At 45.1% G+C, this 14,525-nt stretch overlaps 1 protein-coding gene across 1 annotated transcript in view; it reads right to left on the reverse strand.

Annotated features, from left to right (window-relative positions):
• Positions 1-1,932: 1,932 nt before the first annotated feature.
• The window catches only part of ephb4a (eph receptor B4a), a 41,517-nt gene continuing 28,924 nt past the window's right edge, over positions 1,933-14,525 (reverse strand). Inside the window, exons 5-17 of the mRNA XM_035178703.2 lie at positions 14,335-14,490; positions 12,327-12,662; positions 12,113-12,237; positions 11,181-11,346; positions 10,750-10,849; positions 9,340-9,404; positions 9,052-9,165; positions 8,442-8,689; positions 8,142-8,357; positions 7,773-7,922; positions 6,999-7,192; positions 6,408-6,566; positions 1,933-5,423 (exon numbers count right to left, since the gene is read on the reverse strand). Of these exons, the coding sequence (XP_035034594.1) occupies positions 5,315-5,423; positions 6,408-6,566; positions 6,999-7,192; positions 7,773-7,922; positions 8,142-8,357; positions 8,442-8,689; positions 9,052-9,165; positions 9,340-9,404; positions 10,750-10,849; positions 11,181-11,346; positions 12,113-12,237; positions 12,327-12,662; positions 14,335-14,490 (2,138 nt within the window). The 3' untranslated portion in view covers positions 1,933-5,314. The remainder of the gene's footprint in view (positions 5,424-6,407; positions 6,567-6,998; positions 7,193-7,772; positions 7,923-8,141; positions 8,358-8,441; positions 8,690-9,051; positions 9,166-9,339; positions 9,405-10,749; positions 10,850-11,180; positions 11,347-12,112; positions 12,238-12,326; positions 12,663-14,334; positions 14,491-14,525) is intronic.

Consider the following 14,525-nt stretch of genomic DNA (forward strand, 5'->3'; position numbering starts at 1 on the left):
AGCAGACTGACACCGCTCATCTGTTAAAACATAAATAACCCCGACGCTGAAGTCGTCAAGTTTGACATGATTTAGGTTTGAGACATAAATATATTTTTCTAACAGAAGACCTGCATCACAAAATGGAGAAGGTTTGGAAATGAATCAAACAACAGATGGCATTGAGTTGCATTATGGGAATTGCGTGATCCAGTCTAGAGTTTGACCCATACTTGGAGCTAAAATTCAGCTGTTTGGAATTTGACAATTAATCGGTCTCTTGTGAGCCCCCTAAAATTTATGGAAGCGCAAAACTCTCAGTGGAGTACGTCGTCAATCAATACACGTTTAATGCAGGATCACACTCTGACTTTCTGCCGTGTTTACTGCTCCAGACGGACTGAAACCATTTCACATCACATTCACCCTGCCCCCCCTTTGTTTTCAAACACACAGGTACCTGTCCCAGTGGTTAACCCCCATCCACCACTGCCATGCACCCACCCACCCACACACCCGCTCTCCACACTTGAATGAACACAGGAATGCGAGGGGAATGACACAATCCCACCAAATGCTAAAACCTGGCTGGCCCGCTCCGCTCTCTCCCGACTCGACAGCGGCCCTAATGAATGGCCATTCAGAAATGCAGACAAAGCTGAGCCTAGATTTGTACTATACGCTGGGGTCAGGGGTCACGCAGAGCAGTGACAGAGGTAGAAAGCAGAAATGAATGCCCATCTGACGCTTTCAAACACCCAGAAGAAGAAAAAAGAGATTCATACAAACTAAAACACTCTGCAGAGTTAAAGAATGCTCAGAGGAAGAATTGTTAATCATTGTTATTTTATCTCCACCACACAGAAGCTCCACTTGTGCTCGTCTGTAGTTTGTGGACCACACGAGAGCAACAGAACAAGAGTAATGAGTCAGTAACACAGAGATAATCAAAGTACATTAATCAATGAATCTAAATACTGACTTCAAGCCCCGGCTGCTTAGCCTGCATGCATGCTTAAAGTAGCTTTGGAGATAGGAGGAGAGAGAAAGGAAGTGTGTGTGTGTGTGTGTGTGTGTGTGTGTGTGTGTGTGTGTGTGTGTGTGTGTGTGTGTGTGTGTGTGTGTGTGTGTGTGTGTGTGTGTGTGTGTGTGTGTGTGTGTGAGGGAGGGAGGGTTTAAGCTTATGCTGCGCTATAAGCTGCTCTCAGCCCGAGGCACAGGAGAAGAAAAGAACATCTCTTCATGATTAAAAAGAGCTGAGGACCAGGAAGGGAAACATAGGAGAGGACAAGCTCCAAGGCCCTCAGGGGTAAAAATGAAAAAAGAAGTGTCTCTGGAGGAACAGAAGGCAGGAGGAAATGCTGCGAGACGGCAAAGCTGCAAAACAAGAATGGGGACCGAGGTACGACTCTCGCCCTCGCGGCCTCAGGTTTCCTTCTCATTCTGAATAAATGGGGCGATGGGAGAGATGAAAGGCGCGCTCGCGACAAAAGCCACAAAGACGACAGAAAAGGAAAAAGAAAAACCCACCCCCGTTAAGATGTTTTACTTCCATATTTGTGCTGTGATGTTTGACAGTCCAGGCAGAGGCCTTATCTAACCCCAGATAAGAACAAGACGACCAAGGACCACTCTGTTTGGTGCAATCTGTGAGCACCGATAAAAAAACTCAAGCAGTCAAAGAAAGTTTTGAGGAAATCCAGAAACGTCCTTGTGTGATGGTAACGGTGGAGCGGCTTTGTGGTGAGCCATCGTTTGATTCAGGACTGACACAAGACAGGTAGATCTCATGCTGTTAGGTCAAATAGGGACTCCCTTTTATATACCATGACATATGATGATGTACATTCATGCTTTGTCAGTTTTGGATCCACTTGACATTAGAATTCAGTTGAGGCTGAATGTCTTTGTGCTTTTCACATTCAAAAGAAGCTGAAAGAATTGAGTCCTTGGTGATAATCACTGCTGTGCATCTTTATTATGAATACTGAATACAGATTAGCGTACACACAGGATGGTAATCAAAACATACTTTTATATCTATTCATGATTTCATAGTTTAACTGAGGTCTTCAATATGAAGACCGCATTTCCCACAATCCTTGGGGGAATCGCTCCCACTCCTGCGCGACAATACCAGTGTTTCTGATTAAGGCCTTACAGCAATTTGTTACAAAAGGAAGAGAATGGATGATTTTGGCATCACACGCATTTTGATCACATTTGGTCTTTTTTCAAGTAGCAGCACAATCATTTTAAAGCAACACTATGCAACTTTTTCACCTTAAAATAGCAGCACCAATATTCATTTGATGGTTCACTGACTGGTGCCACCTTCGTCCCTACTCCTCACCCTGAAGGCTTGTTCTGTGTGACCTCGGTGAAGCAGGTACAATCTCCTGCGAGACTGGGAATATGCAGAATCTGTCAGGCTAGTTGGACCAATCACGTTTGAGAAGGCTTTTGGTTGCCAGATTGTAAACAGACCGTGTGGCAGAACACATTGACTGAAATATATCTGGCTTTTTAATTTATCTGCATTCATATGCTGAAAGGGGTTAATAGAGATTCGCAAAAATGTCATCTGGAGCTAAAACACATCTAAAAAGTGAAGAAACTAATAGGACTGTAAACAATGTCATTCATAATTCACCGTCATAGAATAGCCAATGGGCTCAGAGATTGCTGACTGATAGTCGCAGTTTAAAAAGTCAGATTTAGACACAGCAAGTTCAAGAGGGATGCTGCACTGTACATATAATTACAACTACAGTACAAGTAATTACAAAACAGTGTTTATCTCCAACATCCAGCGTGTAAACTTTTAAAATATGAAGGATTCTGAGCAGAGTTTGGCGGAGCACTTATGGTTCATGGGTATTGTTATTATTATATCATATTATATGAATTGTTGTTGCTATCATTAATAACATCTTTACACTCTTGTTTTCATTATAACTAGTCAGAGCTGAAACCTGATGTTGCACAACTGTTCCTGGTCTCTCTCTCCTCTCTCTCCTCCCCCTCCCCCCATCTCTCTCTCTCTTCTCTCCCCTCTTTTCCACCCATTTCTCGTCTCCCCCCCAGTTTCACCACAACCGGTCAAGGCAGATGACTGCCCACATTGAGTCTGCTAGATGTTTCTTCCAGTTAATGAGTTTTTTCTCCACACAGTTGCCTAAGTGCTGCTCATTGTGGGAACTGTTGGGTTTCTCTCTGGTTTTTATGGTCTTGAGATAATGTATATTGTGATTTAGAGCTATACAAATAAAATTGAATTGAATAATGTCCACCGTTCTGTTGTGGTTCAGTTCAGTGAGTGGTACAACACAATCAGAGCTCCGCTCAACAAATTGATAGGCTTTGGTTTTTCTTTGCATGAAAACCACTCAATCTCTTGGACACAACACCTAACAGAATTAATCACCACATGTGCCTACAGAGGGTGCTATTGCTCACTAAAAGTTACACAGTGTTGCTTTAAATTAGCATGTGCAGTGAACATTACATCACAAAACCTTTGGTGTGCATTAAGGGGATTTGAATTTATGCTATTCATCACATTTGATTGGACTTAAATGTGTGAAAATTGCACCTTAAACCTCTTGAAACTTATTAGAAAAAAGTCTGAATAGGAAAAAGGAAAGTTAACAGAACGATCAACCATAAAACAAAGCTTAAAGAAAAAAAAATCCACACTGGCACAAAGAGGAAACCATTGAGAAGAGTGTTGCAATGCATTTTGTATCCAAAGTGGCTGCTTAAGCTCCATTTTCCTGATTCACTGCAGGTCTGGGAGCCACCCGGGGAAAATTACACCTGACCCAAATGTCAAAAAGGCTGGTATTATCCTTCAAGAGATGCAAAGTCTTTGAGAAATACTTTGACATTTTGAACTCCAGTCCATTATTCTTCTTCACCAAGCGCATGTAATAATGTGAGTGGGGGGGGGGGGGGTCACCGCTCTGCTAATCAAACAGGAGCTCAGCAGTGTTGTTAGCATTCCAGCCTGAAACCAATGGATACTGCTGACAGAAAGCTAACCCGTTACCCAATCTAAATGTCAAGAAACAATGTTTGTACAGCTAGCTGAGCAAGAGCAGATACATTTCATAGACGGCATGGCAAACATCTGATGAAGGAAAATATACGCTAAACTTCAAAATGTCAAAGCAAACCCTTTACGGCACATTTACATGAATCACCCACGAGATTTCTGCTTTAAAAAAATTGGCATTTAAGTCCACAAAGATGACTGAATGGCACTGGAAGATGGAGAATACAGAGTTTAAAAATTGTATTAGTTAACACATGTGCGAGGCCAGATTGCTTCCTTGGTAAAGAAAAACCAATTCGACAGTGTTCTCTGGTCTCTGAGTCCACTTGGTCCTTTGTTCAGTCTGATTATAATAAAAACGGAGCTGCCGGCAGAATCACAGGCAGTGGAAATAACCGAACACACTCCGAGTGAGAAGCGTGGAGTTACTTAAGAGATTACAATTAACTCTGAAATGACAAAAGTGCTGATATGTGTCGCGTCTCTCTCTCCGCTCCTCACTGGCTGCTGAGCTTGGAGAGGGGAGAGCCAGACTGAGGAAGATGAGAGGAGTCTGATTAGGACGAGTTCAGCACTCTCCAGAGTCTGCATTACACATCACACCTGAGCAAAGAGGAGGTAATGTGGAAATCAAATGGAAGAAAAAAACTAAAAGTACAATCCGACTGTTAAAATGTTCAGTTTTGATGTAGTTGATGGAAGTAATAATGCAATCCAGATGGATTTAATGTAAGACACCCAGAGTAAAAGCAGTCCTCATTCATAATTACACAACAATATGAAAACAGATGAATCCTTGAATTGTCACTGGCATTTTTTTCTTTTCAGTCTCCTTTGGTGAAGCAACGTTTTATTGGGTCGAGAACCCGTCAACTGCCAGTTTTCAAGACGCCAAGATACTAGAGGAATTTGTAAACACTGATCTGTCTCTCCTCTTGGTTTAGCGTGTTTATTCTCTAATCTCTGGTAGATATAAAAACACTGAGCACAAACTTTAAAAATGAGTCATTCTGCAAATCATCAGCTTCTCTCCCTGGTCACTGTGGGTGACAGGGACTCGCCAGTCTCCAGACGACTCCCTCATCCTCTGGGGGGGGAAGTCATCTTGAGCTAGATATTTTTTTTTAAATCTCTTTTTCATCCTGGTCATGAATAAATTGTGCCAATCTCTCTTGGAGTCCGTGTTCAAAGTGGGTCACAGGAGAGGATCCGGAGTGCTCTCAGTACATGGGCTGCACCTGCGTGCTGGTGTTCACGTCCAGGTTAGTGAGGGGTGAGCTAGAAGGTCACAGTCGCAGTGCTCTTGTTTCGAAAGGTCATTGTCTGGATGCTGGAGAGGATTTTCCTCTGATGGCCGGCCAGAGTCACACCCATGTGGAGGAGATCCCTGAACAAAGACGAGGGGAAAAAGGACTAATTAGGAAGGAAGAACATACAGAAATGAAAGATATGATTTAATGGACATAAAAGGGATATTTCAGTCAGGAAATCGTTGCTCTCTGGGCTTCAATAGTCGTTCACACTTAACTTAAAATCGAACTTCAGGGAATCGTGGTCAGTTTTTCAGGAAATTAAGCTGAGTTCACACTACACACCTAGATTTGCTGTCTTATTATCGATAATCTCGCAGTGTTTGTGAGTTCATACTACATGACTGAGTGGTGACAGGGGGGGTCCCCCGCTACACCATCTTTCACCAGGAGAAACCCTCAACTATCTGGGCACCGAGCTACATTTAAACACGACGAAGAGAAGAGAATCGGACTGATCGTCCTGTTCCTCTGTGTCAAGCTGCTACAGAATGACACATCCGGCTGGGGGAGAGGTGAAACTCTTCAGTGGTAAAGAACAGAGAGCAAGCCAGGCCTCGTTTTTCTGTCTGAGCCCAATGCAGTTAATTCAAGCTGCCCTGACTTTGTAACCCTGTCCCTCACGCACATGGTTATTGCTTCGATTTCCATGATTACACACGTGCAGTTTAAAATCAGGGAGCACCTCACCCCTACTTGGACCCTCACCACCTTCACCCTGTCCCTTGCTCTGATTGTCTGGATTTGTCACCTACTCCGACTGGAGGTTGGAAATCTGATCAGAGTCCGGGAATAGCCCCTAATCGTGTCTTTGAAGAGTGAACACACAGCCAATGGCGACTGAAGATCAAACGAAAGCAGCACTTTCGTCTGCGACTTGCAAAAACTCGGGCCGGACTGAATAAATCAGGCTGAAAATCCCAAAGTGTGAGCAAGGCTTTAATTACTGTCGCCACCACAAGTGGGCCTGGCTCTCTGACCTTGTGGGCGAAGCAAAAAATGCTCCTCCAGAGATATTGTAAGTCTCATTTTAGATAAGAAAACTCTCAGTAGGTACTGACTGTGTGGTGATCTGGGCCAGCTGGTCCACGGAGTTGAAGCCGGCCTGCAGGAAGCTGTCTTCGTAGCGCTCCATCTTGATGGCCCTCAGCCATTCCCCCACCGAGGCGCACGACGAGAGGGCTAAAGGTGCACGCTGGTCCAGCAGGCTGTAGGACGGCCTGGGGGAGCGGAGAGGGGGAAACAAAGCAAGGACTTACACACACTGTCAGCACAACAACAGTGAGGAGCTTATACATATATATCCTGCAGCAACATTCCTGCTGACACACAGGGGTATAATCTGACTGTGAGTGACTGACAGGGACTAACAATGGGATTTGTCAGGGGTGGAGGCTCCTCTGCTGTATGCGTCCAGCCCGACAGGCAGAATGTGGAGGGAGGGAAATGGGCACAGCAAGAGGCTGACAGGTCCCAGCAGGACATTAAGAGGGAACATAAGATTGGGCAGTAGGAGGGTCTGGCGTCTGTCCCGTGACTATCAGGAGAGACAAACCTGGTTCCTCTTTTTTACTGCTCATTCTCAATCTGCATATTTACTGTCACCGTGACCTCATTGTCTGTCAATCAACCACACACATCCGCACTCTCACCCTGCTCCCTCCTGGGCGACTATTTTCAGTGACGCGGGATTGCGGATCAGCTTGTCCAGAGCGCTGACGAGGTCCGTGAAGCGAGGGCGTGCCGAGCGGTCCTTCTGCCAGCAGTCCAACATCAGCTGGTGCAGGTGGGTGGGGCAGTCGGGGGGTGGGGGCAGCCTGTAGTCCTGCTCTATGGCATTGATAACCTAATGGAGAATAAAAAGAAATACAAATCAATGCAATAACTGAATGGTATTTAATTCAGTACCGAGTAGCTCGGTGGGCCAGAAGATTAGCAAACGTGCAAAGGGAAGAACAAATAGAGAAGAGGAGAAGGCTGAAAATCCTACTTAGATTAGCACTGTACAACTGTTGGCAACGAGAGACATGGTGAATCCGACTGATCCTGCTGCTCTTCAGCTTGATGTGTCATCCTGCTCACAGAGTGACGCATCAAGCTGGAGGAGCGGGGACACGCTTCAGTGGATATCACAGTTGTAAAGAATAGAGATTTTTAGCAGCTTGTAAATGGGATTGGAGTCTGTGAGGTTTTTGCGACCCATCGGCCTGCGACTCATTTAAATGAGTTCACACAGCGACTGGTGACTTTCAATCCTCTTGCAAAACTCGTCGGCAACTGGCAAATCGGCCTGAAAATTGTTTACTGTGAACTAAGCTTAAGACTTACAAAAATGTTTACTTATTCCTTGTTAAAAATCATTACACAAGCTGTTGTTTTGGGAGAAGCTCAGTTTCGTGTTGTGTCCAACTAAACCCTGAACTTACATCCTGGTTGCTCATGTCCCAGTACGGCCTCTCTCCAAAAGACATGACCTCCCACATGACGATGCCATAGCTCCACACATCTGAGGCTGAAGTAAACTTTCTGAAGGCGATCGCCTCCGGTGCTGTCCAGCGAATTGGGATCTTACCTCCCTGGGCAGAAGAGGAAAACAGTCAATACTGCAAAACTTTACTAGAACACAGTCAGACCGAGCTCTGACAAGGAACGTGAAGGGGTGAAAAAAATACTTTCAGTTTAGTGAGGAACTTTTACAATTGTAACGTCATGTTTCAACATATGTTCCCATGTGAATAAATTATTATTAATAGAAGGGTTTCTCAGGCAATAACTCGAGAGGATTGTCATCTCACCAGAGAGCTGGTGTAGGTCGGGTCGGACGAATTCTCCTGCAGGAAGCGAGACAAGCCGAAGTCGGACACCTTGCACACCAGGTTGCTGTTGATCAGGATGTTGCGGGCGGCCAGGTCCCGGTGGACGTAACTCATCTCTGCTAGGTACTTCATGCCAGAGGCGATGCCGCGCAGCATGCCCACCAGCTGGATGGGCGTGAACTGGCTGTCGTTCAGCTACGGAGGAGAGGAACACTTGCATTAGGGCTGGAGTGACGTGGGTGGCGTGTTTCAGTGTGTGTTCTCTCATCTCACACTGACCCGTAGAAAGGAGTCCAGAGCTCCGTTCTCCATGAACTCTGTGAGGATCATGACTGGACAGCTGGCCGTGATGATCCCCTCCAGGTGGATGATGTTGGGGTGCTGGAACTGGCCCATGATGGACGCCTCAGACAGGAAGTCCCGCCTCTGCTTGTCAGTGTAGCCCCCCTTTAGTGTCTTTATTGCTACGTAGTTTTCCTTTTTCCCCGGAACCCTCAGTCGTCCTCGACACACCTCCCCAAACTCTCCTGCAGCCGAACAGACACATAAACACATTAAGCTGTTTTCTTTAGCTGCTCCTGACTTTATTGGGAGCATGAGTTATCTTCAGTAAAGCTAAAGCCCGCTGGAAGCTAGTGGTGCCCTTTGGTTTGAACGAGAGCTACTAATACAGCTAACATATTTATCAGTTAATTGCTTTTTTTGCTCGCCAATATTGAGTTTTGTCTAATAAAGAACACAGACAATGGTTTTAAATGTCACAGAAGCAATTTACCTCTGTAAGTTATATATTTTCATAATGTTATTTTGAGGGGGAAAAAAAGAAAAAACTCAGTCTGTGAGTCCAAAGTTTATGAACAATGAGAAAAAGCATGTGGCTGGGGCTTACCGGCGCCGATAACCTCCTCAATCTTGACAAAGGAAACATCGATTTCCTTGGCAAATTCTCGCACCGCCTCATTAGGGTCCTCATAGGTGAAGGGGTCGATATAAACCTTGACCCCTGCGAGCGAAAAGACAAACAGAGTCGTGGGAAAGGAAAAGGAGAAATGTTTGAGAACTATGAGCAGAGCGTGGTCATATTTAATATGATTTCCTTGATGTTGATGAATACGTTGCAAACTGCTGCCAAGGTTTAGTTTATTTCAGAGTGTGTGTGTGTGTGTCCTTGTGTTACCTTGGCCAACAAGGTACTGGCTGTTTTTGTCGCTCAGTTCTGGATCCTTTAATCGGCTGTGTCTGCTGCAAGGAGACAGAGGTCGGGATAAATAAAGCAAGATTTGGGTGGCAGTGAAAAATGGATTGTCAGACTTATTCTTGGCAAACGTTTCTAATGCTTTTTCAATAGGATGCAAATCAATGATGTAATAAAGTGACTCTTCAAATGGAAAAAACAAAAAAAAAGATCTTAGTCCTGCTGTCTAAAATAGTACATACATCAAAAAAACGAGGTATATTTTGATTTGGTGTTGAAAATTCTAGGATGTGAGCCAGCAGAGCAAAATATGATAATTTATTGATTCCCCTTTGGGAATACTCAGGGCGCCACGCACAGAGATGTCAAAGTTCAGCTCAGCCACAGACCACTACCCTCTAGTTGATGGAGATCCAGTGTCGTAAAGGGCGCTCTCACTCTTTTTCCAAAAACACAGCCATCCTTTTATTATATTTTGACTGAAACGCTCCCTTGATGTGAGAATGCTTTTGTTGACCTTAAACCGGCCCCAGTGATCTAAAAAGCACAATGCATGATGGTTTGTGGTGATGATGAATACCTGAGCTAACCGCGGCGGTTCGGCTCTTTGACACAAGCAGCTTCCATTCTAATTCTGCTGGCAAGAACTCATCCTCCTGCAAGCCTGTAACAACCCTGTAGCTACTGGATCCCTGCCTTCCTCCATTTCTCTCCCTCTCCCACCTCATAAGCCTAAAATAGCAATAATGCACCACCCTTGGTTAGTGGCAGATCTGGGCCTCAGCCACTGGTCTGTGTGTGTGTGGGTAAGTAACATGTGTGTGTGTGTGTGTGTGTGTGTGTGTGTGTGTGTGTGTGTGTGTGTGTGTGTGTGTATATGTCACAAGGTCACAGCTATTGTTCTCCTGTCCTGTGGAAACAGGGTTGGGACGCCTGCATCCTGTCTCTCCCTGCCCTCTACCTCTATCGTCATCTCTCTCCATCTCTCTCTCTCTTTCTCTCACACACACACACACACACACACACACGCACACAACACACACACACACACACAGACACACTTTTTCTCTGTGATGGCATCCAACACTGTTTACTCAAACAATGAAGCCTAAGGAAAGTGTTCTAATGAGCAGGATTACTTTTAGCTGTGCAAGCAGAAGACATCATGAGCATTGCTTTGTGTCTCACAGAGAAAAAAAAAAACTGGTGTGAGTAACGGAGGCAAACCCACTCTTGATTAGATATGATTTGTATAAACAAGAGAACAAAGTGGGGCAAACTTGTAAAATTGGGGTCACGGTTGTTACTGGTTTTCGATTTCCCCCGTTTTATTCCCATTTCCTGTTATTCCGTCTGCTCCTCTTTCTCTTGCTCCCTTTGCCTTGTTCTCACCGTATGCAGTAAGCGGCCACAAAGACGAAGGTGACGAGCAGCAGCATCCCGGCGGCGATGAGGATGCCAGGTACCAAGAACTGGGAGGCAGAGTCCTGTCCTGAAAAAGGCAACAGAGACGGAGAGAGACAAAAGAAAAAGGAACCCGACAGAAAGACAGAGAGTTAGAGAAATGTAACGACAGAAATCATGACAGGAGGTTTATACTGGTTGTAAAGAAAAGTATGAGAGGGAAGGTAAGAACATGACAGGAATTTATAATATTGAAGAGGCTGAATACAAGGACAATAACTCAATACAAGGACAAAGGCAATAAATTCATACAAAAAAGAAACTGTGCAGGGCCTGATTATGCTGAAAAGAATTCGAAAAACAAAATAGGAAAATATGTGAAAGTTATCAAGTCTTCAAGGAAACAGGGTTTGTCTTACCATCGGGCAGGGTGCGGAAGATGGCTGCAGGACTGAAGCTGCTATAACCAGCCATGGTGCGCACCCTCACCTGCACTTCATACTGAGCGGCCCTGCGGAGGTCCGTCAGCACGGCCTGGTTTCGGTTACTCTCCATGTAGTGGCACTGATCCTCACTGCGCCGCTCCTGAAAGAAAATGGACAGAGTTATGCAGACTGGAGGTGAGCGCAGAACAGGAATAAGTGAGGAAATGACAGAGATCACAGTAAAAAGAACAAAGAACAGAGAGCTAAAAGGATCATCTATAGGAATTCAAATATCCTATGAAAACGGAATAACTGCAGACTGGTGATTTGAGGTTTATTCAAACTGACCTGAAATAAAACTGGATCTTCACCTTCTACAGTACATTAATCCTGGGCTATTTTGTCTATTTTTGATATTGCATTTAAATGTCTCATTAAAAAAATTCTTCAGCAGAACATTGTATTTATTATCAGACAATTAAATTTTCACCTTGATTTAGTACACAACATATCGGACCCAGAAACACACAAGAAGCATGAGGTGATTTGATCCCACTGGTGTGACTGCAGACTCCAGAGGGTTAATCAGAACTCTGTTCATTTATATGTTGGGGGGGGTTTACATTTGTTATGATTTCATTCCTAAAAAAGAATCTTGTGTCTCAGCAGCATCACGAATCACTGAAACAAACTGAAATTAAATCTTTGTTTTGAGCTGCAGTGTTTCATTAACTTTCTCAAATATTTGCAGTACATGTTTGTTTGTCTGTTTTGGGGCGTGCGCGAGGAAATCCATATCAACCGCTGCCACGCCCTGTTTCCTACATCTGCATTGTGGCAGCGAGTTTTCCAATCCTGAGCTTTAGTGTGGCGTGAAAAGAAAAGAATGAAATCTGAAGAGAGAGATGTGGTCAGGGAGCTCTCACCTTCTCACAGTAGCGTAGCTGATACTGCAGGATGGTGTAGTGCTGCTGAGCTGGGACTGACCAGTGCAGAGTCAGACTGCTCTCTGTGGAGTCACTCTTCCGAATCACAGACACCAGCGACGGCACTGCACAGACGGCACAAGAATAATAAATAACACGTGAAACTCCAGACTGTTTTAATACGTTTCCACCTCCTCCTTTTCTACCATCTTACCGTCATGGCTTGAAGTGATGTTGACGCTTTCACTGGCAGGGTCCTTGCCGCTGACTGGAGACACCCCGTTGAGCGCCTGGATGGTGAAGGTGTAGGTGGTGTGCGGCAGCAGGCCCCACACCTCCACCCTGCGACCCAGCAGGCCCTGCTGAGCCGGCCGGTAGCTGACACTGTCTCCGCAGGGGAGGCACTCTCCACCGGGCGGCCTGCACACGGAGCACATGACGGCGTAGCTTATGTCGGTTCTGCCCCCGTTGTCCAGGGGCTCGTTCCACTCCAGGCTGAGGGTGGTGTCGTTGATCTTGGTGCTGATGCTACGAGGGGCTGACGGAGTTTCTACAGTGACGAGGAAAGAAATGCTTGAATTTAGATCAGGCTTTTACTGTATTATTAACACGAGGAATTAACATCACAGCGGTTTTAACAGAAGAAGGGACAGTTTGGGGAAATGTTTCAGACACAAGATCCGGAAAATGTCCAGACAATGGGGTCTGGAGTTTGCCTTTCACATATGAAGAACACAGCAGGAGATTGTCCAGTTTCAGACACGTTCACAACAACAGGAACATTTTTGGATCAGCAGCATTAATGCCAGACCCAGGTGATGCAACTTGTAAAACTGATCAAATACGATAACATGTCAGTTTTCTCTTGTGACTAAATGTCTTCAGAAAACATCAGCAGTCACCCCCCCCCCCAACACTCTCACATTATTCAGTTAAAAATGTCATCATGTTTAATTTTCCAGTTGTCGCTTACCCTGATGCAATCACGCCGCATACAATTTCTCCATCAAATCAAAGTCTAATCTCTTCTGTGTCATTTTGCTGCTGCTTTACCTCTCAGTGACCCACACAGTCCATTTCTTTACGCTTTTTTTCCCCCCCACATGCGCCGAAGACGTCATTATTCGGTCTGCACGTCGTCACCGTGCAGAACGATTGCTTAGTGCCACAACGGGAGCGTAGCATGTGTTGCGGAATTGAACTGGTGCAATTACGTTTTGTCTTTAAGTGGATGATAATGACCGCTGTCTGAAAACCATACGAAGGCAGCTATTGCCTCAAGCCAAGCATAACTGAACAGCAATACCACTCAGCCACCGAGGATGAGTTTCTGTTCCTGCCAAGGAGACAAAGCTTTGTCAGGGAGCCCGCAGGTAACTTAAGTGCTAATGCGTGTTCTCAAGTGGGGCAACATCAAAAACAATGGGAGTGCACATGAATCATGGATTTGGGGATTTTTTAGAGGTGAGGTTTTATGACTTAACATCGAGAATCTACTTCATTAAAATCACAGAGGCTGCCACGTTCATGTAGAACTCTTATTTTGAAGGGGAAAGAGCAGAGTGGTTTACAGATGGGACGGCTTGTTTACAATTTAGCATTCAAATTGAAAATGTAAGTGATGTGCAGGCAATCCAGTACAAAAACAGAATACGTAACAGAAATGGGGAGATTAAGAGATTAATAATTAAGATAAGGCTTTTGTAATTAAAGTTATCAGTCATAATGAAATTGGTGGATGTGAATTCTAGTTGGTATTAATGTCACACCTGCAGAGAACAGAGGACGTCAACAGCCCAATGTCTGAGTGTCACATCAGTTTCACTTCCTCTTTAAAGCCACTGCAAGAGAATGCACCTCATTAAAAAGCCCCTCCCTTTCAAACGCCTAACATGCCGCCGAATTAACATTCCTGAATTGGCATGGAGGTGTCACTCGAGAGCCATCAATGCCTACTTTAACTGTGGAGAGAAAAAGACCCTGCCCCCAACAACCTGTCACAAAAGACACGCATCTCAATGGCCGGCACTCACAGAAACAGGAAACAAAAGAGGTTAGAGGAGCCTGGCCAACGACACCAGGGGAGAAGAGAAACAGCCCCAGAGAGTGTAAACAACAAAGTGAAGAAGAGGGTGAATAGGTGAGAACAAACGAGCGTTATCTTTGCACCTTCATGTTTGCATGTGGATTCATGTGTTAAGTGCGGCTGACGGCATACTTACTGGTGCATTGGGTGTCGGGAGCGTCAGTTTCGGCACGTAGGTATCCGTGCATGCGACACGCACACACCGAAGCACCCCTGACGGTGGTGTGGCTGAATCTCGGACAGCTTATGCACTGTCCCTCTGTGCCCGACTTGTACTGACCCACCGGACAGGCTGAGAGGGGAGAGCAAATGAAGACAAATTACACA

Source organism: Hippoglossus stenolepis, chromosome 15, assembly GCF_022539355.2.
Source record: "Hippoglossus stenolepis isolate QCI-W04-F060 chromosome 15, HSTE1.2, whole genome shotgun sequence".
NCBI lineage: Eukaryota > Metazoa > Chordata > Actinopteri > Pleuronectiformes > Pleuronectidae > Hippoglossus > Hippoglossus stenolepis.